Below are 24,174 nucleotides of genomic sequence, written 5' to 3'. Positions count from 1 at the left end.
CACCAACACAAAATGCAAAAGCGACAATCCAGCAAGTGAACGCATATACAATCCAGTCATCAGCTCACTGGACGAGCTACTTATTTCATTCACAGTCAAACATCAACTAGGCAAAGAAATATTTTGCCGCCTATATTTATAAATTCCTCTTCGAACTACGCAGAATGGTGCGGTGTTTTTATGCATGACGCAAAGCCTTCTATGCCGAATAAAAAGTTGACGTCATTTTGTACAACAGGGATTGGTGGATGAAAACATAGGTCGATTCCAACCATTTTTTCAATAGTACGCTATTGAAATACTGAAACGACGTCGTCATACATGTTTAAGTTAAAAGTTTCCGAATCGATTGGTTTTTAAATTATAACAATCCATCAACAAATGACCGAGTTATTAACGTTCAAAATTATGACACAAAAAGGTTACGCGACTATTTTTGAAACTTTTAATTGACACCCGGCCCCATATAGTGAAGAGTAAGGCATTTTTAATGCCAAAAAAAAAACAACGCTTTGGTGAACAATATTTACAAACTATATTTACAGGGTAAAAACCAATGTGTTGTGCATATATCTTTTTTTCCATTTTTGTTATGATTCACGGTACTATTTTAACGAAGGCAAGTTCAGGGCAAGTATGTACAATTCTGAATGGTTGCTATTGAATTAGATGACACATTAAACTAACGGACTGTTGCTTGCTGTTTTTTTTCTTCATATTAAGTTAAAACTTATTTGCTAGGAAAACTTGAGCAATCGTCATTTTAGAATCGGCACATGGGACCATGTGACAGTTTCCAACTGGCTGGCGATAAACAATATTCTATAGTTATAACTAGACTTATTCGAAAACAACTGAAGAAAAATAGAACAGAATAGAATAGAATAGAGAAAACACAAAAGGAATCGTATGATGCGAATTACGCACACTAGAGAAGAGATTTCGCACACTAGTTTAAAACACAGTCTCTGTCACCGTTTTTATTATTCTAAATTGAGCGAAAAAAAATCGCCGAATATGAATAGCCCTTAGGTTCGGAATGATCAGATCAGTTTTCCCTCGAAACTGAGAAAATAACCTATGCCGGTGAGTTATCCTCGTTCAGCAGACTCTGTTCCTGAGGATGCTGATGGTTGTGGTGACTGTGATGATGATTATGATGATGATGACTTCGTTGGTGGTGATGGCTTTGAAGTAGATTGTGGTTGTGACTACTGACATTGTTGTTGTTGTTGTTGTTGTTGTGGTTGCTATTGCCGTTGCCGTTGCTATGGTGATAGAGGTTTGGATCGGCACTGGTCTTCAGCAGGATGTAGCTATCCCGTTGCACCATTATCCGGTGTTGGCCGTTGATGATCATGCTGCTACCGCGTCGAAGCGATCGTCGTCCCATCTCCAGAAATTCGGTCGTGGGATCCGAGGTGAACACAAAGTTTTTGTACGCCCGAACAAACACGTAGATCAGGGCAAATGTTCCGGTCAGGATCATACCGTAGGACAGAATTGGCAGCGCAGTTGGGGCAAAAACCGTACCCAGGTAGATCCATCGGCGAATCGGAGGCGTTAGGTCACTGACACCCTTGAAAAGGAAAGAAACGAAAAAGAACCGGTTTAATTTTCTTGGCTTTAGAAGCGCTTCAGAGTTACTGGTACCTCCTCAAGCCACATGATTGGGAAGACAAAGTCTCGGAAATTTTTGGTTGCCATAACATTTGGTGCTTCTTCGACTAGTAGGTTCAGCTGGACTCTCACTTGTCCCTCCAGAGGTACGCCAAGTTTCTGGAAAGAATCGGCGATGGATGGTGAATTGGAACAGAGAAAAAAAACAGGTTGCAATTGGGACTTACAGGTTGAATTTTGAAAAACGTTTGATGTAGTTCTTTCTCGGGTTTCAGCCCTTCGACGGCATCCAGCAGCTGCGGGTCGGATTGGTAGAAGTGTGGGTTGGAAATGTACACAGGGGCACCTGCGAGAAGAGAAAAGAAATACGGTCGGTAATTCGTCGAACTCCTTTCGGACCAAACATTACTCACCATACTGACAGGGGCTGATGTTTTGCAACCCTTGGTACCGTTTGTAATCCGGATGATCGAAGCAGGTGTTATTCTTGTTGTTCGGTCCATACGCGTTCTCCGCCAGTGTGTAAAGATCTGCCGCGATACCTAAAAAAAGAGCTTCAGTTTTAGAAGTTCCGGTGCTGTTTTCAGCAAATCTCCCTGGAAGAGGAAACACATCTCTCGACTCTTGGTCGGTTAGCTTACCATCCTTTTCGACGGGATACCGGTAGACCAGTGGCAGCGAGCGACACAGATCCTTGTCGTAGATGTAGACCACATCGGCATTGGTGACCTCCCGGGGTGGAAAGAATGACCCTTCCGATGCCTCGATGCTGGAACACGGTGGTTTCTCCCAGTTCGGCAAATGATCCAGCCCGTTCAGTTTGTCGAAGTAGCCAAATCGGTCCATCCCGGTGTAACCGGTGTTCATCGTCGCGTACTCGGGCAGGGTTCCATTCCGCTAGATTTCGGTGTTCAACAACACATAACAAGAAGGACGGAAAACGAAACGAAATAGGATCGGGGTTGTTTTTTTTGTCTATTCAGAGTTGTGCTTTGAAATTGGATTTTGGAAAGATGACAGATTTTGATGAATATTATGAAGAACTAAAAAAAAAGTAATAAACGGGGCTGAAATAGGAATGTACATGAAGTTGAAACGATTAGTCGGTGAGAGTTGAACTTAGAGAGAAATGTAAATGAGGCTGCTTTTTTTTCGGAGTGTCGTTGTATCCTAATCTTAAAAATTGCTAATATTTTCAAAACTAGAACGTTTTATGCAAATTTATTTTTTTTGATTGAAGAAAAGTAGAAAAACGTTACGTCAGTATAGTTCATACTTACACCTTGGCACATCTAGCTTCGAGCAGTTCGAGTTATCAGTTTTGGTTGAACAAATATTGTCCGTCGGTCCTTGAGCTCAAGACAAGCCAGTTGAAACTACAAAGTACATGCAATTACTCCATGGTTTCTCGTCATGGAATCATAGGTCAGAAGTCAGTATATTCGTTTGATAAAGTTATCAGAATTACATCTCTCAATTATGGTCATGGTCTAGCCTTGCAGGTAGGACGAAAAATATAGGTTACACCCCGTCCCCAACCACTGGAATTAATGCACCCGAAACGTCTTAATCATACGCGATGTACATGTCGATCGTTCGAAATCTTTTCATACTTCAATCTGATGGCGCTCAAGCTGGCAGCAAAAACCCATTCAAGCCGAACAGCCTGGCGTCTGGTTTGTCTAGTTGCTCAGCGGCTGAATAAAATTATCGTAACTTTTGACGCTCAACGCGCGCGGCGTGGCCGACGAAATGGGAGTGCACCTTCGCCTCACCCAGTACCCGGTCAATCGCGGTCTATACCAAAGCCAATCGATTATTGCATGCTATTATTTGTTAGCAGCCTATTATATTGGTATCGGCTCTCACATTAAGAAGCTCGGAAGAGCAGGCAGTATAATTTTATCGCCAGAAAGAAGTATTGGCGAGCTTGGAACGGTTCTGGTTCCCTCTCTTGTTGTTGTTGATTATTAACCAATTATCAGACCGATAATAGCCCATTAATGCGCGGATCAGCTTAACAAAACGAATCGACTGAGCATGGCCGCCTCATCCTCGATCAGCATAATGCCACTAGCAAGTTAACAGGATAAATACATGCTATTTATTAAATATAATATTTCAGCTTCCGATACGATACAGACGAGAACTAGAGCCTGCTTTGATCAGCAGGGATGCCAGATTTCCAGTTGGTTGATTTTCAACTCAGGAAACATTAGACAAAACTGATTCAGAAGACTGAAGAACCCATACACAGCTGCTGAAGAACCGCTGAGTGAACTATGTCCATCATTACTCTACTTTTTTCGATTTCGAGCAAATATATCCTAATGATTTCATCACGATATTGAAAAAGACGGCTGGGTAATGTCAGAGACATACCTGGATGACGTGAATGCGAATAAAACTGACATTTTTTTTTAGTTTGAGCAAATTCTAAACCTATTTATCATATGAAAGAAATCCATTAATGTCGAATGTTACCAAAAATTAGGGATAATACTATTTTTCATGATATTGTAAGTAAAATGATGGTGTCGATCCCATATGGGTTTTGGCCACTTTTGAGTTGGCCCGACGGATAACGTTTATTTCTACGTTCCTTTCAGAAATTGAAAAAAACAATTTGCAGTCCTAACAGTGAGATGATACCTTTTTTCATCAATCAGCATGAATATTCTTCGTTATGTTTAGTTTCCATGAAATTATTTGATGAGCGTCGTTTTTAATTGATTGTAACTAAAATTTACAAACTACAAGACGAATCGAAGATAGAAATTGTATGAAACCTTAAAAGTATTCCTTTCAATCTAAACGTGTGACAATCGATTAAGCATTCCATGAGATGTAGAAGTGAGTTCTTCAAAGTTTTTGTCATTATTTACGGTGCTTCCAGAAACGGTATTCAGAGACCAGCATAACCGAAAATAGTTCGTATGTCCATGAATAAAGTGAATTAGTTTTGAGCCAAGCTTTGAAGATTTTTTGGTATGACGGTTTGAATTTTAAAAACTCGTCACCCATAATAATGTCAAAATTTGAAGTAGGAGTCGAATAAAATTTACATATTAATAAGTTAATTTTAATTTGAATTTTTGTTTAATGAATTCGTTCTGGCCTTCTTTTAGCTTCTCTGTTCACGATACTTTCGGGAACGGAATTCGGAAATCGGTGTAGCCGAAGTCAGTTAAATTCGCCTAAAGGATTGCTATCCATTTCATTAGATTCGAAATCTTAGAGAAATCATAGTGCGTTCCAAAACAAATTTTTGGGTACCTTCCGGGATTGAAAACCGAATACCGGTGAAATAAGTTTAAATTTATGTGAAATTGTTACACTCAGGCTCGTACCTAGGATTTCGTTTTGGGAGGGGCCATCACCATGATTTTTGACATTCCGCAAATCGACTGTACTTTGTAAACAATCAACATGGAAGCCGTAAGAAGGGAAAAAATGTGCACAGTTATTTGGAAAATCCATTGTGGTCTGCATCTAGGCTAGCTAAACAGCTGAAATTGCCCAGAAATACCGTATGGCGCGTTATCAAACGGTATAAGAAAACATTGACGACAATTCGGAAGCCTCAAGCCGATCGTCGGAGTCGAACTGTCGACCGGAAACTGCGTGGTAAGATTTTGAAGACGATTAAGAGGAATCCTAATCTGTCGGACCGTGATTTGGCCAGAAAATTCGGTGCTGCCCATAGTACCGTGAGGAGAACTCGACTCCGGGAAGGAATCAAGTCGTATCCAGCTAACAAACAGACGAATCGGACCATAAAACAAAATAGTGTGGTCAAAATTCGTGCTCGGAAACTATATGACCAGGTGCTGACCAAGTTCGACGGGTGTCTTCTGATGGACGATGAAACCTATGTCAAGTCTGACTTCGGACAAATCCCAGGTCAAAAATTTTACTTGGCAACGGCTCGGGGGGATGCTCCAGCCAAATTTAAATTTGTTTTCACCGATAAATTTGCAAGAAAATTTATGATTTGGCAGGGCATTCGCAGCTGTGGCAAAAAAACGAAAGTTTTCGTTATAAATAAATCAATGACATCTGAACTATACCAAAAAGAGTGTCTCCAAAAACGAATTTTGCCGTTCATTCGATCCCACGACCATTCCTTAATGTTTTTGGCCAGATTTGGCAAGCTGTTATTACAGCAAAGTCGTTCAAGAATGATATGCAGAGAAAGGGGTCCAGTTTGTTCCGAAAAACCTTAACCCACCCATCTGCCCCCAGTTTCACCCTATTGAGATATACTGGGCAATCATGAAGAGGAGACCCAAGGCAAAGGGAAAGTTTGTCAAAGACATCAATCAGATGACGACCTGGTGGAATAAGATTGCTAAAACGATGGACGAAGAAGGTGTGCGCAGCCTAATGAGCCGTGTTACAGGAAAAAATTCGAGAATTCGTGACGAATAATTTTATCCGTATTTTTTTAAAAGTATGAAGAAAACGCTACATTTGTATAAAAAAAGTTCTTGAATTCAATAATAAATAACTGAAATACAGGCAATTGTCTTTGTTCCAATTCTATCTGAAGCAAGATTTAAGGCCCTTTCATAGCGATTTCGGTCTTTATTCGCTTTATTAATGCACGTTTATACGTGCATTGTGATAGTCCAGAAGTATACTAGGACAATCGCAGAAAACTGCCATCATGATCTTTCCGACCCATTGAGCCTTCCTTTCAGGCACTCGTACCGCTTCGAAGTACGACTTCAGTCCATTGTAGGATAATCGTTCTGTTCTCTGTCATATTATAATGGATCCAGCCAAACATGTGCTCGAAGTGCGCTTGCGTTCGCCTTTCTAGACCTAAACAAGTATGTGCGGGAACCAGCGGCAGCATATCTTTCTCATCTGCAGAATCTTGCCCAATCGTGCTTTTTCTTTTTCTGGTTTCTCGTATTATTATTTTTCTGTTTTTTTACCCCGGTTTTAACCTACAATTTATTTAGTTTTGACACTGTTCGCTTTGTATCAAACTTTCTGTTTTTAATTTCGGGAGGGGCCACCCTTCTGGGTGCGTGCCTGGTTACACTAATTACCCTGTATCTCCTGAGCCGGTAGTCGGATCTGACTAAAAAACAAGCATTGATGGGACCTTAGATCTTTTATTTGAATGTTAGATGGACGAAATCGGTTCAGCCATCTACTAGCAAAATAAGTGATATTATTTTAATTTTATTACATGTATCATCCTGTAGTTCCGCACGGAGAACCCTTCGATCATAAAATTGCGATATCGCAGTTTTTGATTTTTGCGATAGTTGATTTAACTAATTTCTTTTTGATTCAACCAATATGGTTTTTGATTTGCACATATTCAAGTAGTTGAAAAATATGTTGTTTTGAATGCTGTCAAATGCCGGAGACAGTTGAAAGCAAAACAATAATCGCAATGCAAAATCAACAACTTGTTTAGTTGAAATCTGTTCGCGTCGCTTCAAAATGTCAATGAAAACAACATCGATGGTTAAAGCGTTTGGTGAAATTGTGTTTATTCGATTTCGGTGAAATTGTGTTTATCTAACAGCGGTGTTGTGTTTGTCCCGGGTTGGTGGTTCAATGCATAGGGCGCTGGTCTTACAAACCAGTTGTCGTATGTTCGAGCCTCGACATGGAAGAATTCGTAGTGTCAGTAGAATCGTAGCACCAGCCATGCACTGGTTCTGTACACTCCGAATCGGTTGCGCGAAGTCTGTTGAAACAGAAGGTCAAATTCCACTACAGGAATGTAATACCAAGGCTTTGGCTTTGTTGTGATAAAGTTAACTTTGTTTAAGATGAAAAAGATTTGTTGACAAATTAGAAAATGTTAATGAATGATCATCTCGTAATCTTTCAGGTATGCACAAAAAGTTTATGCTTCAAATTCGATCATTATTTACTTCCAGCAGACTGTTTTACTTCCAGCTGTTTGTTACCGATGATGATGTTCATGCATTAGCAATAAAACGCTTTTTGACATGAATTTAATTTATAAAAGTAACAGGAACGAAGGGTTTCAAACACATAGAACGCGCTGCGATTGAATGGCGCGATTGAATTGCCGTCGCAAAATTCCAATTCCCAGGGGTTGATGCACTCAAGCTCATATAAATTGACTAAAATTATCAGTGCATAAGTTTAGTTCAACCGTTTGAAGGTATCATCTTCCAATACTCATTTTAGGTAAATTTAATAGTTTCGCTAATTTACTCGCCCCTTTCGGGCGCTTTTTGCTAATTAAAAACGTTTTTCTACATCAATCATTTCCGATCGAATCAGAAGTATTTTTTTAGAATTTAGATCTTTACTGATCTCAACTTGACATGATCATGATCATACAAAAATCAAAATCACTTAGAGATCAGATTAGTTCTGATTTCGTAATGAAAATATATTCCTTGGTTAAGATCACTTGAATTCAGCAGTGATCGGTGGTTTTCCCAGCCCTAATGATATTAAATGTCAATATAAAATACTATTTATATTTTAACAGGATATTTATTTCATGATTCTCAACATACCGAACTTATTTCAAATAGATCATGATGTGTATCAGTAAGTATATTTTGATTATTTTCGCAAATCAATAACATTGTTCGAGTTGATTCAGCTATTTGCAATGTCTAAAACAAATAAAACCGATTTATTTTTCAACTAATAGAATTTTGTTTCAATAACAACACCAGTTATTTCAACTAAAAAATTTGTTGAAATTGAAAGGTATGTGTCCTCGCTAATTGACAGCATTTTTTTTTCAAACAGTTAAATTAGTTGTTTCAACCATCGTTTCTGCTAATCGAAAAACAAAAATGACAGTTTAGTTAAAACAACAATCGATTCGTTGTACCAAATTTTAACCAATCGAATTCAGAAAATCAACTAATATTCTGGTTGAAATGGGATCGCGGGTGGTTCTGTGCGGAACTAGAATACTGATCCAAATGAACTTCAGAAACCTTATGTCATGTTCGAAAGGGTGCTGTCTTTTAGGCGCTAAGAAATAATTGCATCAAACAGTATTGAAAATCGTGTTTCACTTTGCTCTGAAACATCGCTTTATCATCAAGCGCGTTAAACTCCTACTACTGGAATAAGGCGAAAAGTGGCTAACACAAAAACATCGATATTTCCGTTGAAAATGGACGGATTTTAACAGTCTATGGCGCCAGCGCCAGCGCCAGCGCAGACACCGTCGTTGGCGGCAGTCACGTACCCAGAGGGGGCCCCGAGGGGACCGCAACCCCCCCCCCGAAATCAAAAACAGATATATAATTATTCAAAAAGTCTCAGACATATGTTTCAGAAATAGCAAGACAGTAAACGTATAGAAATGTAATACAATAACAGCTCCAGTGGAAAAGTTTAAAGTGTCTGTTAAAAACACCCGTAAAAGGTACACCGAGAATTAGGTCCATAAGCAATCTTCATTAATATGATTTTTTATCTTTGGGCCCCTCCCGAAACGAAATCCTGGGTACGGGCCTGGTTGGCGGAGCTTAGAAACAAAACAAAATTTCGAAAAATCGAGTGATGAATACCGCAAATTGAATGCCGGTTTAGATAGAGCTTACGTCATGCGAGTTCAAACGGACCTACGTAGAAACCCCAGGAATTTTTGGAATTTTGTGAATTCGAAGCGAAAATGTTCAATCACTCCTCAGAACGTTTGTTTTGACGGTGTGACGTCTGCATCAACCTCAGACTCATGTGAGTTGTTTGCTAAATTCTTCGATTCCGTGTTTACTTAAAAAGTGGCCTCCAACATCGAAGCTGAAGTCGCCGCTTCATATGTTCCTGAAAAACTTGGTGGATTTGCGTACATTTATAATCACTCCCGAAATGATCATTGCTGCAGCAAAGAAACTGAAGAGTTCGTACTCGGCTGGACCTGATGGAATTCCATCTGTCGTTTATACTCGCTGTGCAACTGCTCTGCTCGAACCAGTCGTTCATGTTTCCAATCTACAAAAAACGGTGATCGAAAGGACGTGAGAAATTATCGTGGTATTACGAGCCTATCTGCTGCCTCCAAGCTATTCGAAATAGTTGTCAGCTCTGTTGTTCTTTCTCGTACGCGAAGTTATATATCAACCGATCAGCATGGATTTATGCCAGGACGATCCGTTAGTACAAATTTGCTCGAATTTACCTCGACCTGCTTTTCGCGGATGGAGGAAAGGGTACAAATTGATGCAGTGTACACCGATCTAAAAGCGGCATTTGATCGTACAGACCACCGAATTCTATTATGTAAACTGATGCGACTTGGTGCATCGCACAAGTTCGTTGAATGGTCCTACGTGTACAATTGGGAACCTCAGTTTCATCCCCGTTTACGAATAAATCAGGAGCTCCGCAAGGCAGTAATATGGGTTCCCTTCTGTTCGCACTGTTTTTCAACGATGCCGCTTTGCTGCTTGGTTATGGATGCAAGCTGATCGTAATTCGTAATTATGAGGACTGCGGCCATCTTCAAAAACTGCTAGATGAATTTGTCGCATGGTGTCGACGAAACCATCTTGTGATCAGCATTGCCAAATGTCAAGTAATTACATTTCACCGAATACTTCGTCCATTTATCTTCGACTACAAAATTGATGGAAGTGATTACAAGAGTTGAACGTGTTAACGAATACAAAACTCACATTTATTCAGCATCGTTCAGCTTTAATATCTAAGGCAATGAAACAACTCGGATTCGTAGCTAGAATCGGCAGAGATTTCAAGGATCCACATTGTTTGAAGGTGTTATACTATTCCTTAGTGCGACCATTGCCGGAAAATGCCAGTTTGGTATGGAGTCCATATCAACTCGGTTGGACCTTGCGGATTGAGCGTGTTCGGAAAAGATTTTTTCGGCTTGCGCTAAGAGATCTTCCCTGGCGAAATTTCTTGGATCTGCCACCATACCCTGATCGATGTCGCCTGTTATGTCTTGACACCCTGGAACGACGAAGGAAGATTCAACAAGCTGCGTTTGTGGCGAAGATTATCAACAGCTAAATCGACTCTCCAAAGATTCTGTCTCTCATCGACTTCCGGGTTTCACAACGAACTCTACGATCAACAGGTTCGCTACAACGAAGATTCCATCGGACATCGTTTGGAGCCAATGAACCTATTGCAGCGTGTGTTCGAACTTTCTCCCTAGTTGAAAATTTATTTGATTTTGGTTAATCATCGCATAAGTTTGTTCAGAAAGTGTCACAATCCTCGATTTTATAACTTGACCTTATATTCATTAAGAGTTTTATTGTCAGATAGAACAAGCAAACAAATAATCAAATAAACAAATGTATCAAAGAGTTTAACTACCTCGGTCAATCGACCACAACAAGTTTCACACTCAGCCTTCTCATTTCTCGCTTATGAACCCAAAGCGCAGTACACAGCTCATGCCAAATATTTTGATCTGTAACGAATAATGAACAATTTCGCTATACGCAAAATAATCAATGATAAGAGCATTTTGGTTTTAAATTGAATGGCTGAATTGACCGTCTTATATAACATGCACAAATGTTTCTCCCTCTTATTAGTCAATTAAAAATACTCATGGTTTATAACCGTACATTAGTGTTAGTGCTTGTTTTAATAGCGAACAAACCGTGTCATAAGCTCACTGCACTGTATCCACTGAAAATATTCCGAATTTCTATATATCGGTTTTGAACGATACGCTTAGTGCGATGATTCGTTTAATTCATATGGTTGGAATTTTGCGTGCCTTATGTCGGCACTGAATTTCAACCTAAATGCTTGCTCATACCAAACACTCTAATTTCAATTTTGAGTTACTACTCAAAACTTTATCGTAAATTGCTGAACATATTTTCGATGGTATGGAGAAAGAAATCTTTTTAATACCTTAAATACAACAAGAGATATTCACGATTAAGTTCTACCCATTCTGGAACATGGTAAATTTTGAAAAGGCACCACATAGTGGGGTAAGTCGTATTAACGACAATAAACAATCCGCTTTGTGCTTGATTCATTTTTTTTACGTTAGCTCCGCCTTTATTGGTGACAGTGTATAACGATGTTGATATTTAAACAGTGCTCTTTCACGCCACCTGTTCAGTTCTTTAGCTCCGATTTGAGGCTATCGTTTTTATCGACATTATTATAAAATGAAATGGTTTCCTGTTTTTTTAAATGATTCTTCAATTGAAAGCTGACTACGACCTATACAACGAGAGCTATTCACGAACAAAGATTTATGACTCTCTCAGAAGGTAAATTTAGAAAAGGCACCCAATAGTGAAGTAAGTTGTATTTCCGAAAAAAAAAACACGAAATACGACAGGCCCTAGACTGCCAACTCTCCCCTATATGTGCAAAACCGACTTTTACACTAACACGTTTATAAAGTGAGCGAAAATTCCATGACATTTATAATATCACTGTCAACCAGGTTGATCGAGCACTCAGAAACGAGCAGTCCAGTAAGAATTCATTACTCAGTACGTTTTTGAGATAATGTAACAATTCAAACAAACGGTAACAATTTTCGAACAATAAACTCTGTAAGTGTTAACAATCGAACTGTGTTGAATATTTATTGCAGTCTATAACCAGTCTGGCATCACTGATGACTACCCTGAACTTTGACAGGCAAGCTTCGACCGGTTCAGTATATCGTCTATGGCTGCCCATCACTCAAGTTTTAAATCATCACTTACCGCCTCAACAAAACAACTCCTTTATCGTGGAGACGCGTGATGCATGGTTTGTCGGAACAAGTTAAATTGCCTGTCCTGAGTCCGATCAATAATCATCAAATTACAGAGAGTTCTCAGTTCGAAAAAGCGAGAATCGCATTCGTTCGTCAGTTCTGTTCTAACGCCAATCCATGTTATTATTCGTAATTATATGTCCGTCCATCATTACTATCTATCTGATAAGAAAAATATCGACGGAGTGCTGCTGTAGCCGCTTGTGGTCACAGAAAACATGACGGTTTTCCCCATTTCCACACGGGTCCCATGGGATCTAATCGAATCAGTTCAATTACTAGCATCAATGGCCGCATGACGCCGACTCACGGTAATCGGGTGCAGATCTATTGCATAATAAATTGTTCATTAGTTGGTAAATCTCTACACAACAAACAAACTAACGGGACGCTCTTTCTCGAGTCGGCGGAGTCTGTTATGTGCGGTGCGCGTGGGAGAACACTGTTATCGCTGACGAGTGACCGATCCGATAACGTCGATTGTTTACAGTTTTTTTGCGCTTTGCTAGATTGCCATCGTCAGTATTATGTCAGCTGATGCCTTTGCTATCGGGTTGGATTACATTTATAATACGGAGGAAAAGTACTAATCTTCTTTGTTTATTGCATCATTACTGAAACGTAGTACTTTTGTTTATCTCGTGTTCGGTGATGAATTATTTTAACAAAGGATTCGAATACAAGGTTGGATCCGATTAAAATCTTCTAAATAACTTGTTTTTTAGTGTTTGACATAGAGTTATAGAAAATCATTGTTTGTAGCTAAAAAAAAACAAAACACGACTAGAATTTATGTAACGTTTGATCGGATCGCCAGGTACGGAAAATTACTAATGATTGTCTAATATCGATCCGGCATAATAGAACGCATCGAAGATAGGAATCGCTTAGTGCCAAATGTGGACGATATGGTGAATGCGTCGAAAATTTCCCATCGATATCTCCGAATTTTTACCGAATTCACCACTGACGTGAGTGACCGAATGTTCTCCTGATGGAACTCGGCACTTTCTGGTGATCGATTCTTGACGTTTTTGATGAAGTGATTTCCGGATTTCAAATTTAGTCAATGATCCGATGTGAAGCAACGATCAGAACCGTCGGCCGTGCAAAAGGAATCAAGAGGATGACATCCTAATGGCCGGCTGTGATTAATTTGTGAAAACATAGGTTGACTCTAAGCAATTCTTCGATGGTTTGCTACTGAAATACTGAAACCAAGGATGGCTTTTATCGTATCAAAGAACGCTCACTGGCAACTCTTCACACGATTGAATCAGTGCCATCAAAGAGAGACGGATATCATCGCAAAAACAAAATCCCGGTATGGCTCATTTAACAAAGAATGGACACCAGTGCGAGAGCGAATTTCTCTCGATGACCTGTCTGAGAATTAAAGGTTAGCACGCTGCTGTGGGGATCCTCTCTGAAGCAACAAACGGTCGCTTATTCTCCTTTCGCGATCCGATTCTATACAGGCAGTTGATAATTGCGATAGAATCATTTTACTCTTGCCGCTTATTCTAAATATGTGCATATAACCTTTGTATAAGTTATGTCTATGAAAATGTATGTGAATGCTCCACACAAGGGTTTTGAAATATTGCAACTCTCTTGGGAAATTTCACACAGCACCGATCATTATCAGACTGTAATTAAAAAAAAAAAACTCAGAGTATAAAGTGGAGCGAAGAAATGTACCAAAATTCTCTCACGGTTCATGCATTGAGAGACTCGAGTTCTTGTAGCATCTTCTACCAGATTGAAAATGTTCTATACAATATAGATAGGAATATAGTAGCTTCTGTCAAATTTTCGGCAATCACCAACACTGACTGAAACTCCGTTGCCATACACGTTTAAGTTGAATATTCCCGAATCGATTGGTAAATAAACTGGTAAATAACTTAGTTATTATCATTCAAAATTCTGACAGAAAAGGGTTACGCGGCTAGTTTCGTATGTTTCAATTATCATCCGGCCTCGTACAGTGAAGAATAAGGCATTTTTAATGCCAAAAAAACAAGAGTTTTTCTTGTAGTCCTACAATAATAATTCATACTTGAAAATGATATGTTAAATATACGTAGGACGATTTAAAAGCAAAACTAATCAAACCGAATCATTTAGAGGAAGATGGGGTCTCCTAAGGAAACGTAGCTAACATATTTCCTAACTAAAGAAAATAAACGAGCATTTTGCTCCACATAAGTTTAGCCATTTTGTTCCCATAAACATGAGACGACAACTTTGAACGTTATTCTATTTAATGGAAAATACATAATCTGTAACAGAACAGAATTTTGAAAATCGAAGGATTGGCATGCAGCTTCAATGGTTATCGGATTATAATTGTTCGCATATCTCAAGAAAATTACTATGGAACGAGCGCTTCAAATTCCATATTATAACGACACAATGGTGTTTTTTGTTTATTTTTCCACTCATAAAACATGAATTTTATAGGTGACATAATTCTACAAACGATACGATTCATAACAATTTAACTTGTCAAATGACGCAATATTCCATTCGTGCAGAAGTCTACTGCCCCCTAGTGTAATTTGTACTTGGCTACCAAGTGACGCTGTATGCATTTATAAGTTATGTATCAATTATTCATTAGGCAGATATGTGCTTCTGTGGCTCAGTCGATTTACTGGAGTGCTTTGCGATCTGATGGTTCTTGGTTCAAGTCGCGCGCCATTGATCTTTTGTTTTTCATTTCACTCGATTTCAAGCCATGTAATTTTCAAATTACACAATTTTACATGTTCTTGCATATAAATTTGTGTGAAATACCACACTCCATTTATGTGCATCTTATAGGATGTAAAATCACAAGTTTGGTTCGAATTGTGCATATATGACTGGTTCTCAGTTTCACAGAAATTTCTGTGAAAAAAGTTGATAACTTCTGGAAAAAGAAAGGGGACGTTTCGTCTCGCAGGTGCGTTTTACCTCATCTTCCCCAAAAGAATTTCTTCATGCAATTTATAGAGAAATCACTTGTTCGCTTGTTCTTCGCCGGATATGGAAAGGTACATTAAATTGAAGACTTACTTTACATAATTTAGGCTGTAAACCATCTCGTGAGTTATGAAAACCTTTTTATTTAAAATTTGACAGTCGAGCAATTATTTTTTGTCGAGTAGTTGAACTTAACTTAAACTGCGGCCTATTTCAAAGTTTAATGGATGGAAAGTTATTAGAGTTTATTTTACACTGAAAATTGAATGACATCAAGTGATACAATAATTGCAATGCAACGTAAGTAAGGAGAACTTCGAGAAAAACTTAATTTGTTTGACAATGTATTGAAACATTTCATTGGGCTATTGTCTTTTATAGAAAGTATTATAAACAATTACAAATAAGTAGTTTTTACTGAAAATCTTGAGTTAGAATTTTTTTTGCAAAATTTTTTCAGTGTCAGAAAATAACCATCGACCAGAGTGTCAGAAAATAACCATGCTTTAGAGCAGGATTATTTTTGGTAACGACAAAATAACTGCTAGACTCAAATTCAAATTTTAACAAAAAGTTAAAATAATTCACGAGATGGTTCACAGCCTTAGCCATCCTAACTTATATCAGTGTACACACTTATCAGCCGCTACCTAATTTTGGGTAGAAACCTACTCAAAGTAACTAGAGTGCATCTCTGTATATTCAGATAACTAGCGTTTTACAAAAACCAGACTAACGAATGATGACGTCAATATTCCAAAGTGTTGTCATGGGAACATTGACAATGCTCGCTACCTATTTTTTACGCTTTACGTGGCCCAAATCTTTTTTCTTAACCTGCTCATAGAAAAGCTTGACAATGAGCAATTCAAAAAAAAAAGTTTTCAGTGTGCGGGAGTTGACAGTCGACGAAAATAATCGTAGTAGTCATGTTAATCTGGTGCACTAATAGCTTAGGGCAAAAGATCCAAATAGACTTCCATTTCAAAACTTTTTCAACAAATAAGATTGTTTGTCACTAGATTTTTTGTGAAAAAAAAGTGATAGGGTTATTGTACTAATAGTCAGCTCATTACTAGAGTCGCCATATTATTTAACCGATTACTTGATTTTCATACTTGCTTCGGTTCTAAGAAGCAATACCGCAGAAAAATAGCTCGAAAATACTACTGGTATAGCGACGCGAATGCATCAATTTTCATCTCCCTCTTAAGGTCAATCAATCGAACAGATTTGACCCTAAGTCCTTAACTAATAGTTTGCTTATATGAGATGACTACTGGAGCCGTTACTCTACGATGAAGATTTACTGGAAATAGGGTCTCAACTCGGATGCATCCTTGACACGGCAGCAATTTTCTTTGAGAAAAAAAGAACTTGAATTTGGAAAGACTTATTCATTTAAGTTTTCGGTTTAACATATCATCGATACTGGAGACGTAACTGAGTGCCAGTTATACCTTATTATTCTCACTTTGTCTGGAGTGTTATAGATCTATTTTCTACAAATTTAACAATGCGTGGAAGATGCGCATTGTTTTATCTAAGTGAGCTGATCCATTTATGAATATCCGATGAATTATCGGTGAATTGTAGTATCTAAAGCTAAAGCTTTACATAATATGATTGTGATCTTACCAAAAACATTGACCGTATGCTTCAATCCATATGCAAACAGAGGAAAAAATATCTTGCCAAATCTAGGCGAATTCAGTTTTTGTTTTGTAAAGAGAAGTGATGAAAGGTGAATTTGCGATTCTCGAAGAGTATTGCAATGAAAGTTTACTGATGGTTCCCGTTTTTTATGGAACTTTACTACAACAGCAATAAAAAAATAATGTTGATTCTATGCCACTGGCTAGTATTTTCATCTTCAGTCTTTCATTTTTATTCGGCTTGTAGAGTAAGAGCGTGTCCATTTTAATTTTGATAGTTTATTAAATAATAGTTTTTGGCTTATACATACATTGAAAACATACTGTGGTAACGGCGCTTACAGTTTAATAGTGAGTCCAATCAATACCAGCATCATTTATCGCTTGGCATCCCCGAGGCATACTTTCCACTAAATGTTCGGCGTATTCGAGGAGAAGCGCATTCCAAATGAGCTTAAAATTGCAAACACGTTTTTCGACGAAGCTTCTGTTTGATGTAGGCCCAAACGTATTCAATTGTCACAATGCATTTTTACCCGTTTTCGTTAATTATTATCTTCTTGCACGATCCAGAACTCGTTTTTTCGTTGATTAGGTACAGATGTTCCTGAATGGCGACGTGAAATAACTCGAAACAAACCTTTTTGCTTCAATTTCGTTTGTCCTTGACGTAAGCATAAACCAGCATTGCGCGAAAACAAAGCGACGATTCGTTTTTCGTCCTTTTTGATCACTGCCTACCGAACTACGATTAGGAAGGTAATTGACGGTTTTTGACTCTTTAAATCGTTGAACCCACTTTTTGACAACGACACCGACTTTTAAACGTATAGAACTCATTTTTGGTTCTCTAGGGTGGGTGCAAATGAACACGGCCTCCAAGCGTTTTACGTAAATGGCTTTCATCGTGATTTTAGTGTATTTCCAATGGAAGATTGACTTTAAGTTGATATCACTTACCAATCGCAAGATATGATGGACTCGTTCTTACTTAACATACTGTACATGGTGAAAATATGAGAGCTCGCGAAGGGAATCTATCAAAAATGAACGATGAACGATGTCCAAAATGTCCAAAAATTATACCAGAGGTTAACATTGTAGGCAAAAAATCGTTTCGGTAACATTTCAACAGTGTAAAAAGAGCTCCGGCGTAACAACGCACTAAATTGATATTGCATAGAACCACGACGAATTTATATTATGGGAGACCGGAGTGAAAATTGCCACTCGCAATAATTCGAAAACTAAATGTTACATCTCATCGGATAAGCCTTCTATACGTGAGCTCGAACAATAGCTACAATTGGCTTATGTTTATTTGACATGCCGTCCATGCATTTCAGTCACAGTAGGCGGTGAGAGCGAAAGTGTTGAATTTTTCATCACTAGTCAAATTTTCTAGTTCCAGAATTTTCGATTGTAGAATATATTCCGGTGAGTTTTTTTTAAATAATTAAGATGCGTAATATGATTCGCAAAACCAAAACGAAGCGATGGGGCGAAAATAGCCAATTACTCATTGACTCTCATTGACAACTAATTTCGTTATTAAAATCAGAAAATTTGTTTCTATTTATCTATCATCGTCATTACTGAAGGACTGCACAAAGAAAACAAAAATGAAATTTGTTTTATTAACAAGTTTATTAGCCAAAAACTCATCAGAAGTGTCAAAGCAAAACAATCCATTAAAAATTTAAAAGGGACAGTCTTGTTGAAACTGCTTGAAAATTGTTTTGATGTTTTTCGCATGTGTTACGATATATCCATATATAAATTTCTAAACCGATATGTAAAAATGACGTAAACTGTTAGTGAAAAGTGTATTTATTCAGAATTTGTACGCATTTGAGGCGATTGTGGGTAATAATGTTTTTACGCGGAACAGTGAAGTGAGTTTCGAATGTTGCACTCTAATTGTACAAGTCAAATGATGTTTTTTGTATCTTCTAACATTCCGGGCTACGCCGTGAGAGAGTCGATTTCGCGAAGTCGAATGAAGTAAACAACGATTTAGAAGAAAAATTTTCAAAAAGAAGTTGTTGTTTCGCTTATTGCTTTTTCTCCAACACAACATCGTATTTATACCTGCCAATATAGAAAAGATAACCGCGACTGAATTTTTTTTCACTACTACAGTGTGCCATCTAGTGGCTAGTAGTCATTACGGTGTTAACGTTTTTTCGGCGACAGAGCGCCATATAGCTGCAAATTGCAGAAACCAATTCAACCATATATGTTGGTTGAAAACAACGTTTTATTTCTCTAATTCAACTAAAAAATTAGTTGAATGGATTTGAAGTGTGCCTTAGCTAGGAAAAGACAGCACGTTTAATTGGTGGATTCAACTGAAAAAATAGTCATCTCAACAAATATTTTATTATTATTAAGGGAATTAGAATTAAAAAATCTAAATTAGCAAAAGTAAGATTTTTTTAGTTGTCTCAAAAAATAACTAACCTTATTCAGAAAATCAACCAATTTTTTTTCGCCAAAATGCTGATTTCGGTCTTTCCGTGTTTGAGAGGTAAACTTATCGTTGTTTTTACCTTTTTTTTATATATATAAAAATAGGTATAGAATTCGCTCAAACTTTAGAAAAATTTTCCGGAGGGCCGAATGACATATACCAATCGATTCAGCTCGACGAACTGAGCAAATGTCCGTGTGTGTGTGTGTGTGTCTGTATGTGTGTTGTCAACTAAGAGGTCGAGATCTCAGAGATGGCTGGACCGATTTTGATCAAACTAGTCACAAATGAAATGTCTTCCCGTCACCCAAAACGCCAGTGAATGGTTTTGAGATAGGATATTTACTTTTTGAGTTATACGAAATTTTATGTCAAAATTTTCAGTTTTTTGACAGTATCTGTCACAATTGACCTTGAAAACAGAATATGTTTCCAAACTTAGATTCCGCAAGGTTATAGCTACCCAACAAGCCATAGTTTGTTAAAATCCGTCCACTTTCAACGGAGATATCGACATTTTTGTATACGCGACTTTTCCCCCTATTCCAGCAGTAGGAGTTTTGAGCGCTGTATGACAAAGCAATGCTTGGGAGCAACGTGAAACACGATTTTTTATACTGTTACATACAATTGTTTCTAAGTATCAAAGAGACTGTATACAGCATCATTTTTATGATATTTTTTCTTGGACTGATTTTAGCACGGTTTGTTTTTGGCAACATAATCGTTCGAGTATGACATGTAAATAGATGATATCAGCATTTTCGAGTTGAAAGTAATTCCATAATTATATTGATTTAAACTACTTACAGCAATAAATGCTGGAGGAACTTAACACCCATATACCATTCGAATCAGTTCGTCGAGATTAGCAAATGCGAGTGACAAATAGGTTCACTCAATTTTCTCGGAGATGACCCAACCGTTTTCTACAAACTCAGATTCATATGAAAAGTCATATGCTCCTAAACAAGGTTCCTGAATTATGTTTGGATCCGACTTCTGGTACCGGAACTACAGGATGATTTGTGAAACGATATTAAAATTGTGTAACCCATTTTTCTCGTAGATGGCTGAACCGATCTAAGATTCAAATGAAATCTAAGAATCATCTAAGATTCAAATGAAAAGTTTTCAAGATCCTATAAAACATCTCGCTTTTCAGTCAGATCCAACTTCCGCTTTAGGGGATACATGGTGATTAGTATAAATATATCCATTTCACATAAATTAATCAGGTTTATCGGGTCTGCTGATTTGAATAGTCGGCAGCCAAATAAACTTATTTCAGTTTTAACGGTAGTCAATTTTCGATCCGGAAGGCACCCAAAAATTTAACTCGCACTACCATTTCTCAAAGATGTCTCACTGATTTTCAAACATTTTGAATCGAATGTGAACTAGACAGTTCGTCAGATGAATTTAACTGACTTCGGTTAAACCGACTTTCGAATTCCGGTTCCAGTATCGAATCGTCTCCAAAAGCTCAATCGTTTTCTTAAAAGAAGGCCAAATAGAATTTCAAAAACAAAAATTCGAACTAAAGGATTTATGGTCCCGTACAAAATTAATGAATTTTATCCGATTTTGACTTCCGATTTTGAATTACAGGTTGATGAGTTTTTAAAATTCAAACCGATATTGCAGATGCCAATCCAAAACAGCTTCAAAGTCATATTTATTTATACCGGCCATACGAATCGTTTTCGATTATGCTGGTTTCTGAATACCGTCTCTGAAAATATCTTAAATAACCGTAAACTCTAAAGTGGAACCTACTTCGACATATCATTGAATGTTCAGCCGCACTTTTAGACTCAAATTCGATCCAATTTGCAGTTTCGACATTACAGAGTAATGAGTGATTAAAATCTAAAATTACCGCTCAAATCTAAAATCTAAAATTACCGCTTAAAACGACGGTCATTCAAATAATGTCATGAGAACCAAAAAACATCCAGAATATTCATGCAAAAAACACATGCGGATTGATAAAAAAGGTATCATCTCTGCTAGGTGGATTAAGGCCATCGTCCAAGTACCATGCGCGCGGGTGGTTTTAAGAAATTTTCGATGGAATTTTTGAAAAATTTGACAAAACCAAAACAATACAGACCTTTGAAATACTTTTATCTATCTACAGGGTGAAAATGGCTGGAAAATTCGGAGGATTTTCCGAGTCTTATCAAAAATAGCTCTGAAAAATGGGTGTTTTTGTGATCTTTCACAATTATCTGGAAAAATAATGCGATGACATAAACTTTTTTTTCAAATAAACCTTATGATGGATACAAAGTTAACAATTGGGAAACAATTTTGGAAAACCTTTTCACGCTTTTCATAGAAAATCCACGAATTTCAAAAATTTTCACGAAATCTGTTATATGAAATTCGTTGATTTTCCATGAAAAGCATGAAAAGGTTTTGTAAAAATGTGTCCGAATGTGATCCTTGTTGCCAGCGTAAGGTTTTTTTGAAAAAAAAATTCATTCCATCGAATTATTTTTTTAAAAAATTGTGAAAGATTACAAAAAAGCTCATTTTTTCAGTGCTATTTTTGATAAGACTCGGAAAATTCTCCGAATTTTCCAGCCATTTTCACCCTGTAGATAGATAAAAGTATTTCAAAGGTCTGTATGTTTTTGGTTTTTGTAAAATTTTTCCAAATTTCCATCGAAAATTTCCTAAAACCACCCGCGCGCATGGTACTTGGACGATGGTCTTAAGCACGTTTTTTGTGCTCTAATCACAGCATGCTCTGCGATTGGCTGTCAGCTTTCGTTTGTTTACTTGTTTGTGCGGTTGAAATTCTGCGTTTTCAAAACGTCTTTAGACTCAGTTTGCTTTAGACTTATGTAAAGGAGGACTCAAAATCCCTTTTAGGTCCTCAGTACTTTACTGTCGTCGTTGGGGGAGGATGTGAGCGATGCGGACAGGTCGATTCAAGTGGAGGAATTCGGTCGAAAGATACTGGTATGGCAAGCAATATGTTCCTGTGGTTTGAAGTCAATCATTTTTTACACTACCGGAACTATAAATGCAGAAATCTATCGATCTGAGTGTCTCCAGAAGAGATTGTGGCCTTTATATAAGAAGCATAGTACACCTCCCATGTTTTGGCCGGATTTAGCGGCGCACAGTGATGCCTATCCATACAAAAGTTGGCAAAAACCTTAAATACGTCGATAAACATCAGCTGGATGTTTTTTTTATTAATAATGTGAGGTCTCTGAAAATATTTCCATCTTAATAATGTATGAAAAAATATTGGATCCACCTAAAAGTGACATGATGCACCGTTCGCTACGGACCGGAAAATGACGACTTTTTTTTAAATAAATTAACTTGTGTATTTTTATTTATTTCTTGATTGATCAGGAGCTTTCACTAATGTTTCAAATAATGAATAAACCTGTGTGGAAAATGTATACACTAAGAAAAAAAAAACTTTCCTTATATCTTGAAAACATCAATTTTCTGCAGAAGGGCTTATCTTGATATTTTTATTTTCTGATATATTGACAGAGCATTGCATGAAAAGCGGACGCAATAAGAAGATCTTCATGGCATAGTATGTTTGCTTCATGACAATGCAAGACTCCATGTTTCGAAATTTGTAAAAGCTTTTGTTTTGTAATCGCTGCAATGAAATGTTCTGCCCCAGTCGCCATTTTTTATCAGATATTGTTCCATACGGTCGCCATTTGCTGCAATACATGACGCATAACTTGTCAGGTCAGTTTCAAAAACTACGATATCACCAAAAATTGGATTGATTCGGATCGTCGAATCTGAGGAAAAGGAATTTTTCAAACGTGGTATCCGAGTCTTACCAGAAAGATGACAGAAAGTGGTACATAACGATGGACTATACTTTGAAAATCTCACTAAAAATCATGAAACTTAGCAGAAAAAACGCATTTATTGTTGACCCCGCAAACAATTGAAAATAACCTTCAAGGTGCAGAGATGTGCAGGATCGCATAATGGTTTCGAAAAGTAGAGAAAAAATGCTATACAATCAAATACTATTGAACAGTGGCAGCCCTTTCCTACCTATATAGAACTTTAATCGCAAAACATCATCATTTCGTCATATATTTTGTACGTAAGGATGAAAAGAAAGTTTACAATACCCTATCTTTGAGAGGATATGGAGAGATTATTCCTTATTCAAAAATTTTCATACTTTAAACTGTAATCCTTCACTTATCTGAGAATTAAAAAAAAATTAATACAGTGCAGGAAAAAAATAACATTTATTTTTTGGATGTCTGCCACCTTGGCATCACTGTGCGTTGGCTCACTAGGGTATTACTATGCAAGAATTGGCGAAGCGGTTTGGAATTCATCATGCCAATGTTAAAACCACCAGTAATAAGTTTGGGGAACACTATTCTTTGGATGAGCTACCAGGAAGAGGCAGAAAACCCGGTTCTTCCAATCCGAAACTGGACCAGAGAGTGGTATCTCTAATCATGAAGAACAAATCAATGTCAATACGTGATTTGGCCAAAAATGCAGGAACGAGTATCGGAATTATCCAGCGTATCAAGGGGCGAAGTCACCTGAAGACCTACAAGAAGCAGACAATCTCGAAACAAAGTGTAGAACAGCAGAAGCGAGAAGCAACAAGGGTCCGGAAATTGTGTTCGCGTCTTTTGCAGTGTCCGGATGCATGCGTTTTGATGGACGATGAGACATATGTAAAGGAG

The 24,174-nt window shown here is 37.7% G+C and overlaps 1 protein-coding gene across 1 annotated transcript in view; it reads right to left on the bottom strand.

The window, feature by feature from the left end:
• Window positions 1–511: 511 nt before the first annotated feature.
• LOC131434822 (lysosome membrane protein 2) overlaps window positions 512–24,174 on the bottom strand; it is a 138,362-nt gene continuing 114,699 nt past the window's right edge. Inside the window, exons 7-11 of the mRNA XM_058601993.1 lie at window positions 2,262–2,517; window positions 2,034–2,162; window positions 1,848–1,966; window positions 1,654–1,779; window positions 512–1,579 (exon numbers count right to left, since the gene is read on the bottom strand). Of these exons, the coding sequence (XP_058457976.1) occupies window positions 1,079–1,579; window positions 1,654–1,779; window positions 1,848–1,966; window positions 2,034–2,162; window positions 2,262–2,517 (1,131 nt within the window). The 3' untranslated portion in view covers window positions 512–1,078. The remainder of the gene's footprint in view (window positions 1,580–1,653; window positions 1,780–1,847; window positions 1,967–2,033; window positions 2,163–2,261; window positions 2,518–24,174) is intronic.

Source organism: Malaya genurostris, chromosome 3 (assembly GCF_030247185.1).
Source record: "Malaya genurostris strain Urasoe2022 chromosome 3, Malgen_1.1, whole genome shotgun sequence".
NCBI classification, from domain to species: Eukaryota; Metazoa; Arthropoda; class Insecta; order Diptera; family Culicidae; genus Malaya; species Malaya genurostris.
The sequence above is the reverse complement of the archived record's forward strand: the minus strand, read 5'-3'. Positions and strand labels throughout refer to the sequence as shown.